Source organism: Saccostrea cucullata, unplaced genomic scaffold (assembly GCF_032062105.1).
Source record: "Saccostrea cucullata isolate Sc308-1 unplaced genomic scaffold, CSIRO_AGI_Scuc_v1 ctg405, whole genome shotgun sequence".
Lineage (NCBI taxonomy): Eukaryota > Metazoa > Mollusca > Bivalvia > Ostreida > Ostreidae > Saccostrea > Saccostrea cuccullata.
Genome location: NW_026930562.1, coordinates 171,484 through 195,920, shown reverse-complemented (window position 1 = coordinate 195,920; position 24,437 = coordinate 171,484). Strand labels below are relative to the sequence as shown.

General features: G+C 35.1%; 2 protein-coding genes across 2 annotated transcripts; one reads left to right on the top strand and one right to left on the bottom strand.

Moving 5' to 3' along the window:
• Positions 1–509: 509 nt before the first annotated feature.
• On the top strand, positions 510–19,896 carry LOC134229095 (mediator of RNA polymerase II transcription subunit 24-like). Its single transcript, XM_062710804.1, has 24 exons — positions 510–542; positions 2,998–3,201; positions 3,374–3,456; positions 3,572–3,684; positions 4,035–4,236; positions 4,479–4,534; positions 6,410–6,569; positions 8,367–8,480; positions 8,764–8,891; positions 10,858–10,944; positions 11,109–11,202; positions 11,968–12,012; positions 12,827–12,972; positions 13,175–13,295; positions 14,010–14,182; positions 14,470–14,569; positions 14,788–14,963; positions 15,197–15,428; positions 16,326–16,560; positions 18,330–18,388; positions 18,517–18,610; positions 18,846–18,920; positions 19,259–19,404; positions 19,602–19,896. Exons 2-24 carry the CDS (start codon positions 3,033–3,035, stop codon positions 19,749–19,751), a joined length of 2,958 nt encoding a protein of 985 aa, XP_062566788.1. The 5' UTR covers positions 510–542; positions 2,998–3,032; the 3' UTR covers positions 19,752–19,896.
• On the bottom strand, positions 19,889–24,213 carry LOC134229110 (malonyl-CoA-acyl carrier protein transacylase, mitochondrial-like). The gene is made up of 4 exons (XM_062710829.1): positions 23,635–24,213; positions 23,430–23,517; positions 22,635–22,855; positions 19,889–20,353 (listed from the first exon to the last, which is right to left on the bottom strand). Exons 1-4 carry the CDS (start codon positions 24,175–24,177, stop codon positions 19,952–19,954), a joined length of 1,254 nt encoding a protein of 417 aa, XP_062566813.1. The 5' UTR covers positions 24,178–24,213; the 3' UTR covers positions 19,889–19,951.
• Between the last annotated feature and the right edge of the window lie 224 nt (positions 24,214–24,437).

The window sequence follows — 24,437 nt, the reverse complement described above, 5'->3', positions numbered from 1 at the left end:
TTTGAACTTACCCTCACACACCCCATCCGGTGGATTTTCGAGTTTGTAGACAGCTTTCCTTTTTCTCTGATCATTTTTTACATGTCTTTTTTTTACTTAGAAAATTTGAAAAAAAAAACTGCCTCTCCCCCTCTTTTAAAAGATGATGCAACATGTGCACGTCCCTGTGTTAGAGTTTGGATCCACTTATGAATAAGTGAGTAATTGGTTAATCAGCAAGCTTTTCAATGTCTGTTCAAAACCAGAATATACGGGAAAAAAGGGGGGATGATGAATGTGATCAACGAAAATAATTTTTAGTCGTAGTATGCGGAGAAGCAACTCCTTAGAATAAAACTTAAATTATATGATAAAAAAAATGCCTTTCAAGTGGAAATTTTCCATATAAACTGAGACTATAGATTTAAGTATATTTGCGGATAAATATTGTCCAATCTGGGTTTTAAATTTACGTGGCGCAAATCATTTCCTAGTTCATCATTTTTTATTTTTTCTCTCTCGACTCTAAGTCTAAGGCTGGCTAAATGTTAAATTTTTCTCAGGTAAATATAATGTATGCATACGTATTTTTTGATAAATTGTTATCTTTTTAAATGTATAGATGCTATGATATATTTTCTTTGGACTTGAAATTTAACAAAATCGCATTTTCATCTCCCCATTTTGCATGTTTTGGTTCAGTCAAACAATGGCTAATTTTAGCGCGCAGCCAGATAATAGGTTGCACAACAGTATTAAACAGTATTAAATTCTGCTATACATTCTTACCAAAAATGCACAAGTTTGAGTAGATGTAATTAATTTAAAACAAACTTCTGAAAAGTTTCCTTTTCAGATCTTGTACAGGTCCAGTACAACCACTAGATTTAGCTACGTAGGTAGAATTACCTACGTAGCTTTATTTACCTACCTCAGATAGGCCTAGCTTTATTTAGCTATTTCAATGCAACTTTTCATAGTTTTTCTTTTTATTAAAAAAGAGACAAAAAATTGCAATTAAATGACTATTAATATAAATATACTCACCGTCAATGAAAACGCAACACTCTAATTTTAGGGAGAAAAGTATATACGGGTTATAACAATGTACCAAAAAAGTTAGGACATCTTTTACTTTGCCAAATCAGTTATTTAACAGTTGACTGAATTTCTTTCCTCTACCGGAAGTTGCTTTTCAGCCCTCTTAACAGAAAGGCCAGCAAATGTTTTTATATCATTTTTAATGAAATTTTTAACAATTTGAGTTTTCAAGGTTTTGTAGCTGTTTATCATTATTGTATAAAATCCAGTTAAAAAATCTTTTTAACCGGATGTGATGCCTATATGTCCACAAAATGATATTTTCATTGCTAATGCTGGAGATTGTCAAATTAAACAAAATGCAGATGCAAATTTTTTAACGACTCATCAGGCTCATGTGTTTCAATAGCATAAATAACAGTTTTTGCCGGAAGTCCAAGAGTTATATATACGCGCCAACTTATTTCTATCTGAACAACAGGCAATTAAAAATGCCCAAGAATATTTATTTCGCTCAGATAAAGACATTGGTAAACCTAATGCATGGTAAAAATCGGACTGCATACATGTATGTTGTACATGGCGGACTGAGCAAGTTTAGATTAAATTGTCAACCCAATGGGGTTTTATTTAAATATTATCTATTAAGAGGGCTAAAAAATTAACTTTCGGTAATGGAATGGAAACCATTCAACCATTAAATAATTGATTTGGCAAAGTAAAAGATGTCTAACTTGTTTAGTACATAGTTATATCCCGTATATAATTTTTCACCATAAAAGTAGTGTGTTGCGTTTTCATTGAAAATCAGTATATTTTTTCAGGGAAAAAAAAACAATCCAGAGCAGAGATATTTTACATTGCTGGTTTGGACAATTAAGAGAAAACATGTTTTCATTGTTTGGTTAACTGTCCTCTCTTAAATTTTTATTTTATATGATTACTTCACATTGTGCTGAATGATTACCTTTTTGTTAACCAACTGGACTTCTTTGTCATTTCATTCAAAGAGTAACTGTTTTAACTGTCATACATAGCCCCAAAACTTTCAGAATTTTGATTGCAATTGGGCAGAAAAAGACATTTCTTCAAGAGTGAATTTTTCATGAATTGTTTTCAGATGAGTTCAAAGTTGAAAATGATCACTGCATCAAAATGATATTTTCTGCATACCCTGAGAAAAACACTTTTTTATAGAAATAAATTGATTTGGTAGCTGCTAAATAAAGCTACCTCAGGTAGGTAAATAAAGCTAAGTAGGTAAATCAAGCTACGTAGCTAAATTTAGTGATTGTACCAGTCCTAATGTAAAACCATTCTTTATAAAGATTTTAGTTACATTATCCAGCAAGGCAAATTATGTTAGTGAAATCGAGTAGGTGCTTGAAAATCACAGCCTAATCAATCCCCACTCTTGACAGTATATAGAAAAATCAGCACTCCCTAAATTTTAATAAATCTGGTCAATACAGGAAGTTTACATGTTGTTTTTCATCTCAAAAAAAAATTCAGCTCCAGTCTCATATCAAAATGCCCGAATCGGAAGGGGAGATTCTGGGATTATTTTGCATCAATGATTTTGTAACCCAAATTTTTGACACCTTGTAGACCTTGACTTGATGTTGTGGATTTTTGTTAGTCTAATATGTAAAACTCATTGATTCACAGCTAAGCTATTGATTTTTCAACCAAATCTAGTTTTATTTTACCTTTGTCCTCAGACACAGCACATTTTTTTATAACATGGTTTTCAGATTTACAAAATTCAAATGAAAAAAGTTAGACTTGCTTTTTTAAAGACCATTTGTCTTTTGTTTGCCTGAAAAACATAAAAACTTTTTGCAAAGGAAAAAACAAAACAGCTTTATAAGAGGATATTTTGGGGTCAGATATTTTGTTATATACAAAATCTTTTTCTTACTTTTGCTTGGTAGCATTATTTAATTTCAAATTGACTGTTCCATTTCCAATTTCTAGAAAATAAAATGATAACATCATCTTAAAATATAAGAATGGAGACTACTGGTTCTTCTCCAAATAAAACAACTTCGTCAAGTTTTGCCAGTAAAGTAAAAGCCCTTTTGATGAGAGCGTGGCGAGAGAGGTGGACTGAACATCAGTGGGGACTCCATCTCAAGTCAGTAGTCAGTGGCAGTAATGAAGAGACGAAAGAGCTACCAGGTCAGTTTTAACATGTAAGGTGTCAGACTCAAGAGTAAGCACCATGCCCTCATTGTAAAGAATTGAAATCAGAAATCTCACATACATATAGTGGATGGAAAAATAAATATGTGAATGTACTAGTACAAAAAGTTGGAATTTGAAATACCAGCTTATTGTATTTGTTTTTCAGAAATTCTTCTACAGCAGGCATTAGTTGGACCCAATCCCAATGTTCTGATCATGGGTTATCTAAAGCACACTGTATTGTCACAGGTAAACTGACATAAAGGACTTAGCTTAAATCAATATCTTAACAATCAAAAATGAGTTTTCTTTTTAAATTACTTGTATGCCATTATGCCATTTAAATCTTCTTTGTTTGTATAAGATGATACCTCCTTGTTCCGTGCTGAATTTGGTACAGAAGTATGACGATATAAGTAAGCCTTACTGCACCATAGGGCTGATCGAGATTACAGAGGTCATAGCTTGTAACATCAGGTATAATACACTGTTATTATTAACAAATAGTAAATCAGTGTATACCGCCAACGGTACTTCAATGTTGAGATTTATATTACCAAATAGTAAATCAGTGTATAATTTCAGCCAAATTAATTTTTTAATGTTGGATTTATATAAGTATGAAATTTATACTGATATGCAATTAAATTACATGTATTCTATAAAATATAGCATGAAAAATTTGATAAATATAGGATTTTTTAGAAATGTTGTTAGACTTTTCAATATCATTCTTTCTGGGGTTTTCTTATTTTGCATGAGTAACAAATCAAGAGTCAAGGTGTATCTTGGGAGAGTTATTTATTTCCAAAATTTATTGATTTCAGCTTCACCAGTGGGTTAGAGTCTAGTGTGGTTCTGTGTAAATGTCTACAGAAAACCCTCCACTGGCTGATGATGTGTGTTCTCCAGTCCCTGAAGACCATGAAAGACATGCAGCAACAGCAGGAGTACACCAGCATCATCGACAGCGCCAGTGTGGCGGCCCACAAGATCTCTCCAAAATGGCCATGTCGGGATATTTGTCAGGTTTCTGATCATTGAATTATGCATTTATATACAGTCAAACCTTGTTATCCCAAATTCAGTTGGGTTGAAAAAAAATTGAGAAATCAGACAATTTGAAATTTTTAGATTTTTGAAAAACACACAAAAAGTGTGTTTTATTTTCATAAATATTTTTTTAGTTTAAAAAAATTTAAGTTGTCTATTGACAGTATTATTTTTTACAGATTTTATAGGTATGTTATAAATGTGCATTCATTTATCAGATATGTTGCAATAATTTTAAACAGAAAGTGGGGATAGCTCTACAGACTCTCTCAAAGTATGATCAATTGTAATCAGTGTTCACTCCAGATTAATGTAAGATAAAATTTAAAAAGACAGAAAATTCTATATTATCTCAATAATTTAAGTACATGTGCTTGTATTTTAAGAAATGTGTTAATTTTATTATTATGCCCTTGAAAAGCAGAGAGTATATGATGGAGGAGATGTCCATCTGTACATCAGTAGCACTTGGGGTACCCATCTCTTAACAACTCCTCCTATACTCTGTACCACTAAACAGAATTTTAGTAGACTTTCACAGAATCTTTATTACATAGAACATTAAAGATTCACAGATATAACATAATTTCAAAAAGCATAATTGTCATCTATTATTATTACACTGTACTACAATCAATGCATGTGTATGCAACTTCTCCATTAACACTGAATTAAATTTGAGACATTCACAGAATCTTCATCATGTACGAGGGGTGATCAAAAAGTTCGGGAACTAATTGAATAACTTTCATAAAAGAAGCAATATTTGGTTTCAGTGTTGATTAGGTTTCAAATTAGTCCTCTCCAATTTTAATGAACACCAGCCACCGTTCTGCACATGCGCGAATCACATGATATTGGCGGTCACGTGACGTTCTGTCCCAGAAGTTGAACGATTTTTCTGAGTTTTATATTTCTTTCCATGTAAGTTAATTTTTATAACAAGAACAGTTCATTTGTCAAAAATGGTCAAATCTCGGCAACAGAATGGATGGATAAGAAAATCCTTTCCAAAAATAAGCATGGCGACCATTAAAACACAAATCTTCTGTCTCTCGAGAGACATTTATTCGAGGTGGATAGAAAATGGGTGCCTCCTTTTTATCATATCTGATATGTTTAAAATCTAAAATAAACGATATCTTAGATATTTAATAATTATATTATTGTTCAAATATTCAACTATTTTTCAAAGTGTAAATTGGAGGTCTTTGATAGCAAACTGCCTAATTAAAAACACATATCTTTTCAAACTTGCTTTCACAGGGCAACATGACAGGTATCATTTTTAACCACCTGCCTTCCTTCACTTAAACGATCAATTCAATCATTGACTGAATTTTTAATAAGTCATTTGTCTTAATAAACTACATGTATATGCAAATTATTATACGCTACAGCAAAGGACTTTCTAAGATATACAATAAATTGTACAATCGTTTGTTGAACGAGTACGACTGAAAAAACCATTTTTCGTCACAAGTGACCTACAAAGTGACGTCATTTTCATATTGTGACATCACAAACAAGGAGTAAAACTTTATTCAACATATGCTATTGATAGAACTTGTGTATGGTTATATGTGTACCAAATTTTATTCTAATCTGAATTGTGGTTTTGTAGATATCGAGATAGTTCACAAACTTTTTGATCACCCCTCGTAGTATCGTTGTGCATCTTTTATATTCTGTTTTAATAGACAGCTATTTTGCAGTCTTCCAAAGCAAAAAATGGACTTTGTCCTTATACCCATATGAGAGTGCTGGGTTTCCTTTTGTTAAGTCAGTGTTCTCAGTACCTCTGAGAAAGCATTTACACAAGTCATTATCCCAGTGACTCCCTCTAGACCTGACCTTTATGTTGTAGTGTTGACAGTACCTGTATTATTGTAGGGTACAGGACATAACTCCCTCTATACCTGACTATACCTGACCTTTATGTTTTAGTGTTGACAGTACCTGTATTATTGTAGGGTACAGGACATAACTCCCTCTAGACCTGACCTTTATGTTTTAGTGTTGACAGTACCTGTATTATTGTAGGGTACAGGACATAATTCCCTCTAGACCTGACCCTCACAGTACCTCTATTATTGTAGGGTACAGGACATAACTCCCTCTATCTCTATGTCTGACTTTTCTATTGTAGGGTACAGGACATGACCCTCCCCAGCCAGGCTCTGTGTGAGGTGTCACACCTCGGAATCTGTCCCACCATTAACACCCTAGTCACCCTGGAGGCCATACTGAACCCCACCAGTGACGTTCAGCCCTTCATTGATCAACTGTGTGTGTCTGAGAGGGTTCTGGTAATAAAGCCAATTTACAATATTATTCTCTCTAAATCAAATTTATAATAAACAACTTATATATTATTAGTTACACAGTATGACTCCGTATTAGGTCACTAATTGACTGTGTTACGAATTTATCCCGCTGAAAACTTTCTTAAATATCCAAAAAAAAAAAAAAAAAAAAAATTATGTGCATATTATGAAAATATCAAGTTTTAATCCAATAAGAATCAACAAAAAATATCATAACCAGAAATTTAAGTAATTAAACTACCTACGCAAACCGTTTCTTAGACCGCATTTTTAGGTCACCTGAGTAACTCAGGTGACCTATTGCTATCTGTTTTCGTCCGTCGTCGTGCGTCGTGTGTTAACATTTGAACATTTTTAGCTTCTTCTCTGAAACCACTGAACCAATTTCAACCAAATTTGATATACAGCATTTATGGGTGAAGGGGGAAAAATTGTGAATTTCCTGGTCCCTGCCCCCCTGGGGCCTGAGGGGTGGGGCCAAAACCACTAAAATTATTGCAATCTTTAAGAATCTTCTTCTTTACTCCTGGACATCAAGCAGGCAAACTGTTGGCATGAATGTAATGAACATTGAGTCCTCTACCAAAATTATGAAATTCATGGCCCCAGGGTCAGGGGTTCTAGTGCTAGGGCGGGGCTATGTAGATTATATAGTGAAAATGCATGATTTCTTTGAAAATCTTCTTCTCTGCTCATGGGTATTAAGTAAACTAACTAAGTACATAGTTATGATGAGCAGGAGTGCCTCTTCCAAAATTGTGAATTTTATGGCCCCAGGATCAGGGGTTCTGGTGTTAGGGTGGGGGCTGTATTGGTAATATAGTAAAAATGCATTAATTCTTTGAAAATGTTCTTCTCTGCTCCTGGGTATTAAATAAACTAACTAAGTACATAGTTATGATGAGCAAGAGTGCCTTTTCCAAAATTGTGAATTTTGTGGCCCCAGAGTCATGGGTTCTGGTGTTAGGACGGGGCTGTATTGATTATATAGTGAAAATACATTAATTCTTTGAAAATCTTTTCTTTTGCTCCTGGGTTCTATGTCAATGATCCAAGTGTATATAATACATGTATTTATGATGAAGAAAGGTGCATCTAGCAAAATGGTTATTTTTTATGCCCCCCCCCCCCTGGGCGAGGGGGTGGGGGGTACAAAGTGAAAATAAATTAATGTTTTGAAATTTGCTCTTTGGTATTGATCAACCATTTTATGATAAAATTTGCAAAATTTGAAATACTGGTATGTGGCCCCAATGTCAGTGGTTCCTTTGGGATGAGGTGCACAACTGGTTATAAAGTGGAAGTGCATTTTCTCTTTGTTACTCTGATCTACCTCTGGGTATTAAGTAAATAGAGTAAGCATGCTAAGTCTATAATATGATAAGCAATGGTGCCTCTTTCAAAATTGTGAATGGTGAATTTCATGGCCTCTGGTTTATAACACGAACCAAATTTAATTGTTTGAAAGTTGTTACACAATACTCAGGTGACCTATGAGGCCCGTGGGCCTCTTGTTATTTACAATAACAATGCTTGGAATGGAATCGCTTGTCTGATTTTCATATTACTCCTTGATGGCGACATAATACGGAAAATTTGAGGGTGTCATGTGATTAGCTTTTATCCAATCAGTAATCTACAAATTTGTTTGAAGTGGGATAATAAAATTTATCTGTACATATTTTCAATATTTCTCAATTGTAATATCAGAAATGTATATCATGTTTTGTGATGATGATACATGTACTATTTTGCCATCTTTTCATTTTCCTTTTGTAGCACCTAACAAGGCCGTTCTTGTATTGTGAAATTATCCGGGCCTGTTTTATGGGATTAAATAATTGTGTAGACACCCCAGAGGAGATTAAGTGGGCAGCTTTTACATATCTGAAGGTAATTGCATGGGCATATTTTTAAGCTTGTAACAGAATGCTTATGTGAGAAATCATTCTTAGGGGTATATAATAAGTACATGAAAAAATAAATACTACATGTAGGTACATTCATTGAAATAAATGAAAAATTAAGATTTTAGCTGTTTTTGCGTACAATAAGTACTTAAAGATTGAATAAAGTATAGTTTATTTGTTTGATGTGAAATTTAAATTGATTATTTTGTATAACAAATGTACATGTATAATTAACTAAATACACAATATTGTACATTATTATGTAGCTGCCCCAGATTCTGCGGTTTATGAAGCAGCAGTCCCCCAATCAGGACATAGGAGAAGATCTGTTCCAGGGATTGAGTGAACTCATGAACTCTGTACCTCTCCTTGACCTCGTGGAAATCAAACTCAAGTAAGTGTTTGACCTTGACCCCTATAATTGGAATTATTAATTGTAAGTATATCCTTGATGGATATCAGAAGATTTATGACTCATCATGACTGAAATAAAAGTAAATGTACATCATTTCAAATACATATATTAAATCTTTCTTGTCTCTAATTTTTAGGTCACCTGAGTAAACTCAGGTGACCTATTGCTACCGTTTTCTCCGTCGTCGTCCGGCTCTCTGTCGTTCGTCACCGTCGTGTGTTAACATTTGAACATTTTCAGCTTCTTCTAACACTGAACCAATTTCAACCAAATTTGGCACAAAGCATCTATGGGTGAACCCCACCAAAAATTGTGAATTTCATGATCCCTGCCCCCCTGTGTGTGTCTGAGGGGTGGGGCCAAAACCACTAAAATTAATGCAATCTTTAAAAATCTTCTTCTCTCTGGAATTAAATGTTATGATTGTAATCAGCATTATATATTAAAAATTGTAAATTCATGGCCATGGGGTCAGGGGTTTAGTGCTAGGGCAGTTGTATATATGAAAATGTATTATTTCTTGTTTTGTGATGATGGGTACTAAATAAACCAACTAAGTACATAGTTATGATGAGCAAGAGTGCCTCTACCAAAATTGTGAATTTTATGGCCCCAGGGTAAGGGTTCTGGTGTTAGGGCGGGGCTCTATTGATTATATACAGTGAAAATACATTTTCACGAAAATGTTCTTCTTCCCCTATATAATCGTAAGTGCATAGTTATGATGAAAGTGCCTCTACCAAAATTGTGAATTTTATGGCCCCAGCTCATTGGTTCTGGTGTTAGGGCGGGGCTCTATTGATTATATATAGTGAAATTACATGATTTCTTTGAAAATCTTCTTCTTGCCCCTGGGTATTAAATATACTAACGTACATAGTTTGATGAGCATGCTTTTACCAAAATTTCCTTTTTATGGCACCCAGGGTCAAGGGTTCTGGTGTTGGGGGGGGGGGGGGCTCTATTGATTATATAGTGAAAATACATGAATTCTTTGAAAATCTTCTACTCTGCTCCTAGGTATTAAATAAACCAACTAAGTGCATAGTTATGATGAGCAAGAGTGCCTCAACCAAAATTGTGAATTTTATGGCTCAAGGGTTCTGGTGTTAGAAATCATTCTATAGATTATATAAAGTAAAAATACATGAAAAAATCTTCTTCTCTGCTCCTAGGTATTAAATAAACTAACTAAGTGCATAGTTAAATGAGCAAGAGTGCTTTTAAAAATTGTGAATTTTATGGTCCCAGGGTCAGGGTTTCTGGTGTTAGGGCAGGGGTCTATTGATTATATATTAAAATATTGAATTCTTTGAAAATCTTCTTCTCTGCTATAGGAATTAAATAAACTTACATAGTTATGATGTGAAATTTCTTTTAAAATTATGAATTTTATGGCCCCAGGGTAACAAATGTTAGGGGGCATGTATATTATATAATGAAAAAACATTAAATCTTTGAAATTTTTTTTTCTTTGTCTCTGGGTATAAAGCAGATGAACTACCTTTATAGTTATGATGAGCAAGGGCCTTAATCTTGCAGAATTGAGAATTTCAAAGCCCCAGGGTCAGGGGTGGGGTGGGGGCTCTACTTATATACTGAAAATGAATTTATTGTTTGAAATCTGCTCTTTTGTATTTATAAAACATTTATTTATTTTTTTGATATTAAGGGTGCCTTTTTGAAATTTGTGCAATGTGTGGACCTTGGGTCAGGGGTTTATGTCACAGTGTTAGGAATTACTGGTTAGTTGGAATGCATTTTTGTTCCCCTACCCTGCATATGGATATTCAGTAACCAAGCTAAGCAACTGACAGTGTATTGTAATGATGATCAATGAAATAAAATTGTAAATGTCATGTAGCATCTTTAAAACATACATATATTGGAAATTGTTGCATTATTCTTGTCTCTAATTTTTTATTATTTATTTACTAAATTGTAGGTGTGAATGTCTAAAATATTTAGTAGGGGAGTTCAGCAAAAATGATTTACTGGATAAAAACCAGACTCAGTTGCTTTTGAACAGAAGGTAAGATCTCTGACAGCAGACAAATAATAATTTTACAAGTCTAAGGCATTTAAGAGAATGTGTAACTACATGTACATTCAGAACAACATTTTTTTGTACCGTATTTGTAGATCCTCCCACACAACTATTGATTTTGTAGAATTTTAAATGTAATATTTTTTTAGAAATACTAATTCTGGAAACAAGATGGAGACCAGTGGACAGTCATCTCCGATCCTGATCATACGGAATGAACAACAACTTCCAAGAATCATAAAGGTTTTGTCTAAAAATCGTACTACTTGCTAGACCTTTAGTGGTCTACTGCTGTCAGCTATAATGAAGTGTGATTGTAACTCAAGCTTGACTTTGTTCTCTTTTAAACTTGTCTTTAATGTTTTCATTATACTATGGTGTTAAGTGTGATGTTTGTTGGGTCGGTACATTTAAAAAATCACATTAATGGCCAGTTTTACATCTAGATGTAAATTACAATGTTTAAATTTCATTTTATCATGTTTATAATTACAGTACATGTATTTACAAATATCTGTTACGCATCTTAATAATGGCCACATAAAATGATAATGAAGGATTTCACTATTTTAGATAGGAGATATTTGTGTGACATACTGAGATTTATATCAATATCTATACGTGTTTTATTTTACAAGCACAAGTGACCTAGTTTGCCACTATTCTTGATCAACTGAATGCTTATAGCTATTGACTGTGGCTTCTGCACAATTTGTTTCTCCTAACTTTGTCGACTTTTAGGCTGCTTTGATTATACTTGTATATGATTCAGCATGACCATTCATTTCAGTCTCCATTACATATTTTTTTTTTAAAGTCAGTAAAACTTGCATTAAATCAGTCTTACTGAAATTCCAATATCCCAAAGATTTTAGCTTAAGTATCTAAATATTTAGGAGGGGGGGGGGGGTACAATTATAATTAACGGTATTTGTTCTGCAGTTTGGACATGGGATTAAAATGAATGGTCAGTGATTGGCTTGCTGTGACTGTTCTGGTTTTTTGCAGGGCCTGAGTAATTTCTCACACCTTGATTCCGGAAAGGAAAGTGCTGTACGTTTATATATTTTAGCTTCTCAGCTCTTGAAGCCTTTGGCGGTTGAGCTCTTCTGATCAACATTTGTTGTTTGTCATCCTTATGGTTTTTTTTTTTTTTAATAAAGTTGCAAACTTCTGTAAATGGAAAAAAATGAAGGAAAATTAACAACATGGAAATCACATTTATTTAATTTAATGTAATTTTTTACACATGTATTACACAATGGGGCATATTCAATGTAAAAATTAAGGCATGTTGTATTGGTGAGCTGTTTGTAGTTTGTTTGTCATTCACAGGATCAAAATAGGAGCACTTTATTTTTTCATATTACATTATGTAGAGATATTGACTACATTGTTAACCTAGTATGGCATAGTGAAGACTGGTTTACTTTTACTAGTACATATATGTTTAAATTTGTAATTTAAAATACCTTCAATTTATCTCCAACTTTCTTAGTGATAATTTATGTCATTCATTTGAATTTTTTTGCCAACTGTGGTAAAGTATTATACATGTATGTGCAAACGTAGTAAATGTACAAACCTAAATCATGTTTGAAAATATTAACCTCTTTTAAACTAACAAATGCTCATTTTGTAATTCAAATTCATTCTGCTTCTAGAGTTGAATTGTCAAGCATTCATGTACATGTTCATAGATGTTGATCTCTAACTAACATCTCTATTGTGCAGTGAATCTCTAACAATATCCATTTTGACACTAACAATAACTGTTCATCTGCTTTGCATGCTGAAAGCTTCTCTTTAGCATACTGTCAGCTAAGATCTCAGGACAACAAGTGATTTAAATTTGTTTTTATCCCAGACCCTGGAAAATTCCGACTCCTCTAAGACCCCGGGGGACATGATGAGTCTACTGTGTCTGATGATGTCAGGGAGGAACCTGGATTTTATTTTAGCTGCAGCTGCCTCCATAGGGAAACTACAGAGCCTGGCAAACAAACTGGTCAAGTGAGTACCATAAAGTATAGCTAAATATAGTACAATATAACAACAAGTAAGTAACATACAGTTTGGCTATATATAGTGTACAATAGCAACAAATTGTAAATCGATTTTAGGATTCGAAGACTTTATCATAATACCTAAATAGTGCAATGTGTGTTTTAGCTGAAACATTGTGCTGGAGGATAACAAATCTTATGTGTTACAGGATAAATGAGTTTGCTAAGCAGATGCAAGGGGAGACTGGAAAAATGGCTCAGACCCGAGTCATGCTATTTGACATTTCATTCCTGATGCTATGTCATGCTTCCCAGATATATGGACTGGAGGTAATATATTCTTACTATCTTCCTATATTCTTTGATAGTTTTAAAACATAGGTAAGGCCCAAAAAAAATTAATCAATAGTTTCTCAGGCACCGCCGCATCAGTTCAAAAACGGCCGCATTGATCAATTTTATTGACATATTGAAAAGGGAAATAATTCAATTTTCTATTTTTCCAAGTGGAAAAAGAAAATCGAGTTATTCCCCTTTTTATAAATGCTAAGAAAGACGTTTTTATCAGAAAAACAATATATTTCTTCTAAATCTAAAGTATTTTATCAGTTAACTTTTAAATAAATGTTTGGAATAACATTATTTAACGTTGAATACATATTATAACTAATTTCAGAGAACAAAACTTAAGAATTAGTAGATATTATCATTTTACTGCACAAATGACTTACAAAAAAGGTGTAAAACCTGCTTCCAAAAAAAAAAAAAAAAAAAAAAAGCCTGCCTGCCGCATTGAATTTTGAATTTTTTGGCCTGAGAAACTATTAATTTTTTTTGGCCTAAAGCTTTAAAATCATTTAACAAAATGAAAGCCATTTCCATTGATGATACAGTGTAATTTATAGTAGATATTTTTATCAAGAATCAAATCAATTAAACATTTTTAAATGATCCAAAATAAAAGCCCACAAACAGTATGGGATTGACTATTTTTTGCCATGGATTTAGTTATGTGAAGTTCTCTCGCTTATCCTCCTAATTTAGATCACAGCCCCATCACCCGAGTACACCGACTCGTTTTTCCTCCACTGGGCCACCAGGTGTCTCCCTGAGGACGGGAAATACAAGTGTATCGATAACTTTACAGCAACAGATCAGAGTAAACTAGACGTCCTGATTCAACATCTCGTGTCTGGTGTTGACATCAACAAACTCAAGTAAGAATCAGTTATCTAAGACTTAATATAAAGTACAATTTTGTTTTGATTTTAATATAAATCGCACCCAAATTATGTTGATGTAGGATTATCTCCTTACTCTTTTACATTCTTTATATTAATACATGTATATATTTGCTTATTTATTCATTCTCACTTACATAAAACAATGGTTTGGGTTTTCATATAGTGAAGTTTATAGATATAATGAAATTATGTTTATAACAAAGCAAAATTGCTTGTCCTTGGCACTTTGTTATAAGGATGCTTTACTGTATTTGTTTCAGCATTACAAGACTCAATGAATATTGTTTGAATTTTCCACTGGCTCTTCAAGAGATTCTGATTGCCTGGGAACATGGCGCAATTCCTCCAGACAAAATAAAGGTCAAAAGTATTTATTTTATTTTCTCTTTTCATGTCATGTTGCAAAAATATCTCAGAAAAGCAGGTTGGCCAACTAATTAAAAGATATTAAAGCTGAGAATTCCTGAACGTTTTTCATCAGGAAAATAATTTTAAGAATAAGAAACTGGGTTATTATTATACCTGTAAGCTTGTAGAGGTCTTTCCCGTTTAATATTATTGGCGTGCTCTTTATACAGATGATTATTGAGGTCATTAAGAACAGAATGTGCTGTATTCCTATCGTGCTGTGTGCCTGGTTGTGTAGTTATATCAGTGTTGTACCTGACAAAGCCCGGGAGAAGCCATTACAAATGATACAGATGTTACAAGCACCTGCTCTGAATCCTGATCCCGACCTTAATTACAATGAAAGGTAAGATACAAAATTACTCAATATCATAGTTCAAGAAAGTCAGTGTAGTGTACCATGAAAATGCAGCTATGAGAAACAAGAGCCCTTTGGATAAAATATTGCTGTCTTGAATTTAGGCCTCACATGAAATTTTGAGAAAATTTTGTTTAAGTATGTTCAGATACCTGCATTAGAATAAAGCATTCAGCTGAAGAACAAATTTTATTTAATGCCAACATATTCTTTTCCAACAGATATGCACTTATGACTCCCATTCTTCAGAAACTGATTAATGACATCTTGCCAGTACCTCAGAGAGTGAACTTTACAAACTATGTGCCATCAGACAAGCTGCCCAGTGAGGTCATGGATGAATGCATTAAGAGTGTGTTCAGACGCGGTTGGTTGGACATTAAATCTGTCCAGACTTTGGAGTATCTCCTGAATTTATGTGGATCTGACTGGTTCTGTGATAGATGTATAGAGGTAGTTAAAAAAATAATAAAAACAAAGCTTCTGACACTGCTGATTATTATACCCCCCCGCAAACAAAGTTTGGGGGGGTATATAGGAATCACCTTGTCCGTCTGTCTGTCTGTCTGTCGAGCTGTCTGTCTGTCTAGCTGTCCGTCTGTCCGTCTGTCTGTGCAATCGTGTCCGGTCCATATCTTTCTTACAGAGGGACATTAGAATCTACTACTCCATACAAAGATTGCCCATGACCTAAGGGTGTGTCATGACCTTGACCCAAGGTCATTTGGGGAACTTCAAGGTCACTGGAAGAAAAATTTCATAATTTGTGTCCGGTCCATATCTTTTTTTATGGATAAACTTGGTAGGTTCTCATTTCACACAAAGATTGCCCATGACCCAAGGGTGTGTCATGACCTTGATCCAAGGTCATTTGGGGAAGATCAAGGTCACTGGAAGAAAAATTTCATAATTCGTGTCCGGTCCATATCTTTCTTATGGATAAACTTGGTAGGTTCTCCCTTCATACAAAGATTGCCCATGTCCTAAGGGTGTGTCATGACCTTGACCCAATTTCATTTGGAGAAGTTCAAGGTCACTGGAAAAAAAAATTTCATAATTTGTGTCCGGTCCATACCTTTCTTATGGATAAACTTGGTAGGTTCTCATTTCACACAAATATTGCCCATGACCCAAGGGTGTGTCATGACCTTGACCCAAGGTCATTTGGGGAAGTTCAAGGTCACTGGAAGAAAAATTTCATTATTCATGTTTGATACATATCTTTATTAAGGAAAAACTTACTTCTGAAAAACCCAGCTGGGGGTATTTTGTCCCGTTTGGACAGTTCTAGTTATGAATTAAAACTGAATCCCAAATGAGAAAGAATACTTTAAAAATTACTTATTACAGGCAATGTTGGAGAGTAGTCGTCTGGAGGACTTGATGAAGGCCCTGAGTCTTGTGTACGCGATCTTCCACATGGACCTGGAACACATCACCCTGAGTCTGCTGTTCCACACCCTGCCACGCCTCCTCCAGACCACACACTACCACACTCTCCTCACTGACCCCAGGGGAAATATCCTGGCCAAATTATCTGTCATGGTTCTAGTGTCCGCACAGAACTCAAAGAATGATGAGAAAGGTAAGGCTGTATTGTACACATTGTCATAAACTATGCATTACATATATTCCGTCAGTAAATATGCTGTCTACTAATACATAACTAATTTTGTTAAACTTTCCTTAAAAATTTCATATAATTTAGCTCACCTGAGTTAATGCCTAAAGTGAGCTTTTCTGATCAAATTTGTCTGTTGTTGTCATTGTTGTAAGTTTTTCAAATTTTGACTTCTTAGAATCACTGGGCCAAATTCAACAAAACTTACAATGGTTTAATGGATTTAAGGTATCCATTTAAATAGCCTCAAATTCAATGAATTTGAAAGCATAACAGATAAATATTGGCTGAATACTCAGTAGATGTAGACAAAATCTTCCTGTTTTAGTATCAATATGTAAGAGCGGAATGTGTCCTTGAAGAATGTGTCAAAACCGATAAAAATTGTCCGATGAAATTCACTCTAGTACCGGTCCGTGTGACCGATTGTTATGAGGGCTTGTCCAGATTAATTTATTGTACTCTGATCTATTGCAATGTCTTCATAAATGAAAATTTTCAATGCAGCATGCTCCTATTCTTCGTAAATATCCATATTCTTATCTATTTTGCAATTCTACTTGACTTATTCACTTCCAAAAACGATCGTTTTTTTTTAATCTGAATTTCCTCCATTCCTCTGTTAATGGTTAACACATGCAGTATATAATGAAGTGCAATGACCACTGAGAAAACGTTAATTTAAACTGATTTTTATTCTGAATTTTTATCATAACTGCTATATATATGAATTCATTTTACAAGTGCATTTAGGCCACTTTTAATTTTAAAAAAGAATTCTATATATAACCTTAAGAAATTAGCTTGTTCATTTTTTTTGCCATATTAGTTGTTTCACAGTGACTTTAAATGTGTGGGCTGGTGCCATGCTTGAATTCTTTATAGTATAATCCTTGTATCACAATCTGAATCAGTGTTGATAACCATGAAAAAATTTACACATTCAATGTCATTTTCTTTGAATTACATCATGAAATATTCACTGTATATTCTAAAATTTATTCGGACCGATAGAATATGCTTCGGACTGGTAGAACGCATTAAGTCATCAGTCCGAATGACTGATAGAAATATTTGGTTTTCGGAAACTCTGGAAGAGTTATCCCTCTTTGCTTTTAATCAATAAAATCCATTTCTAAAAAAATCTACATGGTAAAAAATTATTTTTTAAACGTTTTTCTATTCTAAATATTTGTACACATCTTTCCACCAAAGCATTTTTTGATATTCACAGTATTTAAATTTTTGTTTTCAATAATTTGCTTGTTCCCATAGACCTCAATGCATTCTTCATTAATTAATTACTGCTTGGGTAATTATATTTTTGAAAATTTCTCCTGGTAAATCCTTTTCTACTCTAAACTGCTTTGAATTAGTTTCAGAGTTTTTAATACAAGATAGATACTTACGTTAGAAAATTATGTCCTAATATGGGTCGGATACCTTAAGTTTGTTCAACTGAATACCCATGCTGTCTTCGTAGGGGAGATAATTAAGAATTGGTGAAAATTTAATAGCTTTTAAAAATCTTTTCGAAAACCACAGGGCCAGAAATAAAACTTGCATGTATTTAAAGGCTTCAATACATGCATTTCAACTGTGAAGCAGTTTTATAAAGCCTCTGTATACTTACATAGATTGGATATTCTTTAATTCATTCCTTTTCATAAAATGGTAAATTACAATCTGGAATAAATCATTTCCACTTATGCCCTTGTATTATATATTTCTAGACACAATACCACATTTGAGGAGGGGTAGAAAGCGGTCACGGAAAGAGGTGGAACTTGAGGTACAGTAGAATAATATGATAATTTATAATAAACTTGAATTCTTTGTGTAATACCAGGGACCTCAGGGGCACCTGTTTTATCAGACAGCCCCACTATTATCATCCTTTAAATCTTGGTTTGTTATCAGGACATGGAGGAGACAGAGTGTCGTCCGGTAAAGAGAAGCAAGTCCTCGTCTCTAGAGCCACAGCTCACACTGGATTCGGAGGGATTTAACTTTGGTAACATTCCTAATTGGTTTGAATAATAGAATCCTTATATTTTGAAATAATGAATTATGATTTTTCAGAATTTATCTTGGGGCAAATCATTGTAACTCTTTCCATAAACACTATGAACAACACAAATAACTTCTTTAAAATTTTTAACTTAGACATATCTTGATCTCTTTATACAAATTATGATATTGTATTTTAAATTTATCTTCACTGAAGTGTAAAATTGGGTTGTTTACAGATTTCCTAACAGCCAAGGAAGATGGAGAAACTTCCCCAACTTTTGATGCAAAAGATCCATTGAATAAATCCTTGGGTAAGCATTGGAATGGTTTGCTTTACTTAAATTTTTTTAACTTTGTATAGAAATTGCCTCCTTATACCTGATGTGAGAAGACAGGTGTTTAAACAATGCAAATCTATTAATAAAATTCTACCAGTAATCTCCACTTCATTTTAATTACCTTTAAATATTGTAAAAGTTTTAAGTTAACTAATATTAGGGTATCTGTAATATGTATATTGGGAAAGTATTTATTGGAAAAATCTTAAAGATATCTGTGAGCAAAATATTTCAAGTGTCCGCTCACAAAGAACAATTGCTGTATGTAACAATTTAGGCTGGGAGTGATTGGTCCCCTCTTTTCTTTCCAGCTAACTTGATGCGGTTAATGAATGCTTTATCCCAGGACAGCCTCATTTCACCCAGACTGAGTTTTATCATAAGCTTTGTTAGAGAAGCCATCAACTGCGGCAGTCAGAATGCCAAGTTTATCCTGCAGTTTATGCCCCCACAAATGGTTTGTAGTCTTGTGTATCTTTTGAAGCTGTTTTCATGTTTCACACAATTGAAGCATTTTTGGCTTTTAATTCTTTTTTGTATATGTTTCATGCAATTTATAAGGAGTTCATATACTTGATCTTTAATAATTTTCTGTAAAAGTAAGATTTAATTCAAAGAGTCATTCATACACACTGAAATCTTTGTAATTTACAGGTGTCAAATCTCCTTAGAAGTGTACAAGGTGTTTTAGACAACAGACACATTCTTCATATCTGTGACCTCACTACAAGTATTGGAAGGAAAGTAGCAACTCAGGCCATCTGTCAGAATTCCAAGCTTCTCAGGCCAGCTAACAGTGCTTAAACTTGACACTAAATCAGTGGTTTTGTTGTGGGAAAAAAAACATGACTTAATACATTATATAGGTACAAATACCTATATGTTGCTTCATAATCATATGAAATTCATTTTTTAAAACATGAGTAAAAATAAAATATTGAACTTCTTTGCTTTGTAGTGATGAATTCAAAGACAAGAGAAAGATGTTTTTAATAGTTTATTATTCAGATGTCTATATGATGATAATTTTTAAAGTGAGCTTTTTCATTGGTCAATCTCAGTATATATCCTAGTTGTCTCCCTGGACCCACTTCGTACGTCTGAGGGAACTCCTCCCCTGGGGGTCTAGAGTAGATTGTGTGCATTATCTGTTCCCATTTGATTGGATGAGTCAATTGTTCACACAAGTTCTTCTTTATCTGTGAAGGATTGTCATGAAGTTTCCCAGTGTAATTGTAGAACACTCTGTGTTTTGATTTCAGCTGAAAAGTCACATCTTTGACAGCTGAATACATGTCACTAACTGCTGGTTTCATCAACATTGTGTGAAATGCTCCACTAACTGAAAGTCTTTTACATCCACTCAAACCAAAATGTCTGGCAGTGTCAGCAATAAAGTCCAAAGCCTGTCATAAAGAGTTAAAATACAGATATTCATTATGTTATTACAGAATCTTTTCTCTATATACGAAAACAAGTGTAATCAAAGCTTACAAAGCTCACCTTGACCAATGTTGTTTATACATGTAAGTAAGCCATCACAAAATCAATATCCATGCATGTTTTGTTTATGTAGGGCTTATTGGAAATGGACCTACTCCAAATACTTAAACCTGATCACCGATCAAGAAAATGTTGGTCAGTTCTAACTATCCGTGCTGAAGCAGGAGTTCAAGAAAACAAAGTTTGATCATAACGAGCCATATTTATACAGCTACTCCAAAAATATTATCCTAGTCAGTTATATAGAAAATATAAGTCAAATTGAGCATCCCAAACAAGCCTGAAAGTGTCCACCCCTTGATACATCATCCAGGCTAATTTCATTAGAGTATAGCTAAAAATCACTCGTCTGGAAAGTGTAGGTTAAATCCAGCAACTGAAACAGCATGCATGATAATGCAGTAACAAATACACATGGTTTAGCAGGTACTGACCCACGTGTTTTGATTGATGAAATTTAAACATGTAGGAGCGTTGGCTATTAAAACCTTTAACAAATACGGGTTATTATCCTGATTTGAATTTATTAAGGAAATTAAATTAATTGAATGACGGTCAGCAATGACCAGCATCTTCAAGCATGTATGTAGCCCTATCGTTGTCCATCCCCAGATAAAATCTGCAAAATTTATTCATCCGTGATTTATTAACACCGTGAATATAGCGAAGTTTGGTGCAGGTAGGGCTTCACTGTGACTACTCATTTGTGGTCGGGAGTAAGGAATCTAGCCTACAACTTATCTTATGACTGACCACTACTTTATGGTACGGAGTGAAGAACCTAACTGACTTAAGTACTAACTTCAGTGTGAACTGCAAGGAATAAGGAAGCTAGCTCTCTAGACTACTTACTTCAAACTGACTGGCCACTACTTTATGGAAGGGAGTGCTAGCTGTCTGGACTATGGTACCTATGGGAGTGAGATAACTAGCTGTCTAGGCATAGGGGGTGAGGAAGCTAGGTCTCTGGACTAGGGAGTGAGGAAGCTAGGTCTCTGGGCATAGGGAGTGAGGTAGCTAGGTCTCTGGACATAGGGAGTGAGGAAGCTAGGTCTCTGGGCATAGGGAGTGAGGTAGCTAGCTCTCTGGGCATAGGGAGTGAGGAAGCTAGCTCTCTGGGCATAGGGAGTGAGGAAGCTAGCTCTCTGGGCATAGGGAGTGAGGTAGCTAGGTCTCTGGGCATAGGGAGTGAGGAAGCTAGGTCTCTGGACATAGGGAGTGAGGAAGCTAGGTCTCTGGACATAGGGAGTGAGGAAGCTAGCTCTCTGGGCATAGGGAGTGAGGTAGCTAGCTCTCGGGACATAGGGAGTGAGGTAGCTAGGTCTCTGAACATAAGGAGTGAGGTAACTAGCTCTCAGGGCATAAGGCGTGAGGTAGCTAGCTCTCGGGCTATAAGGAGTGAGGTAACTAGCTGTCTAGGCATTGGGAGTGAGCTAGCTGTTGGGGCAGGGGAAGTGAGGTAGCTAGCTGTCTAGACTACTTACTTCATCATGACCAGCCACCACTTTATGGAAGGGAGTGAGGTAATAAGGTGTCTGGGTGTTGAGAATGAGGCATCTAGCTGTCTGAGCACAGGGAGTGGGGTAGCTAGCTCTCTTGGCATATTAAGTGAGGAAGGTAGCTCTCTGGGCAATAGGGAGTGAGGTAGCTAGCTTTTTGGGCATAGGAAGTGAGATAGCTTGCTCTCTGGGCATAGGGTGTGAGGTAACTACCTGTCTAGGCAGAAGGAGTGAGGATGCTAACTCTCTGGGCATATGGTGTGATGTAACTAGCTGTCTGGGCATAGAGAGTGAGGTAGCTAGCTGTCTGGAAATAGGAAGTGAGATAGCTTGCTCTCTGGGCAATAGTGAGTGAGGTAGCTAGCTCTCCGGAAATAGGAAGAGAGATAGCTTGCTCTTTGGGCATAAGGAGTGAGATAACTAGCTGTTTAGGCATAGGGAGTGAGTAAGCTAGTTGTTGGGGCAGGGGGAGTGAGTTAGCAAGCTGTCTAGACATAGGGAGGAAGCTAGGTCTCTGGACATAAGGAGTGAGGAAGCTAGCTCTCTAGACTACTTCCTTCATTTTGACCAGCCACCACTTTATGGTAGGAAGTGCTGGATATCTGGACTACCAGTACTTACTTCACTGTGACCAGCCACCACTTTATGGTAGGGAGTGCGGTAACTAGCCGTTTAGACAACTTACTTCATTGTGGCCAGCCACCACTTTATGGTAGGGAGTGAGGTAGCTAGCTGTCTGAGCAACAGGATTAGTTATGCCACACTCTGTAGAACAGTACTTGATGGCTGCCTCCTTAGCCAAGCCAAGCTTAGACTTGTGGGTAATGGTTACAGTCATCATTCCACTCCCGACTTCCTCTGAAGCTTCCTGCATGGCGTAGGCCCGGGTTTGTAACATATTCAAAGCTATAAAATTCAAGAAAATAGGCACAACTGTACATAATTACCTGATGTAATCATCTCTCTCAGATGTTATCATAATATGTTATACATTTTCTATGCACTTCTGTTGTGTTTACCTAAGGATTTTTCAAAGCACTAACTGCAATGTAAAGACTCTGACCTCACATGACGTCCTATGTATGTTGCATTACTAAATCAAAGTTAAACAGTGCTAATTTTAATCAAAAACCTGTAATCTACAGTTTATCTGCTTAATATCCTATAAATCTCTCGTTTGTCTTGTTACTGAGAGAATGTTGTTTGTGATGAGATGCATTTTACTAATAAATGAAGGAAAAAATCACTTGATTGTAATCAAAATCTCTCTTTGCCCAGGCATTGCTTATCATGATGTTTTGCACCACATGCTGCACTCTCTATAATTCATGAAGATATGACCAATGTATCCTGGAGTTGAATATTGGGGAGGGTTGGGAGTGGGGTGTCTTGTCCACAAGTATCTGTGCTACAGGAATGAGAAGTTAGACTGTTTAGGAAGAACATATGTTTAATTGATGAAATCATTACAAATGCTTACCATCAGCCAAGGACATGACACCTGCATAAACACAAGCTGTGATCTCTCCCAGACTGTAGCCGGCTGTGTAGGTCGGCTTCTGGAAAACCTAGAAAGATATTAAGATTACACTACTTACACATAAATTCAACATACTGAACTGGACTGAAACATTTATGTTATTTAATAATATATCATGATATAAAAAAAATAAAATAATATATACTTCTGGATGCAATTCTTTCATCATTTCAACAGCAGCTAATGATGTCACAAAAACTGCAGGCTGACAGTTTATCGTCTTATCTAGTTCCTCTTTTGGACCAAGTAAACATAATTTCAATATGTCTTTCTTGAAATGTTCACTGACTTGTTCATACAGTTCTTTGACCCCTGGGTAGTGTAAGGACTTTTTACCCATTCCCACAAACTGACTCCCTTGTCCAGGAAACAACAAAACGGAAAATTTCTTATTCACATAAAACTTTTTCCGTGCTGGTCCGTGTTTTTGAAGTGAACTAATTGGATCAACCAGTGATTTGTCTCTGTTTGAAATATCAGGCGGTCCTCCTTCTGTAGGGATTTCGTTTAAAACCTTGTCAGCTCCCACATAGTGAATGTCACTTGGTGGCTCATTGTCTCCACCACCGCCTGTTGGACTGTGAAACAATCTGACGTGATTTTTAGATACGGCCGATCGTGCCATTGTTTCAAGCACATTTCTAATCCCAAACAAACGATACTGCATGTGCATTTTCATGTGTTTCATCTTAAATTCATGCTGTCACTGACCGGATGTGAAGTTATGGAGTCGAACGGCGATATGTCGTGAAACTGTAGCTTGTAAAATATTTAGATTTATTCTTCTTAAAATTATTTCCAAAATGATTAAGATGTTTTGCATATAGTTTGATATATATATCATTAGAATTATGGATATCTTATCCTTTTAATGACTTCTTCATTGTCGTAAACACTTTTCCCGCGGATTTCGAACACGTGACATAAACATTGCCTTCCTCTTTGCTT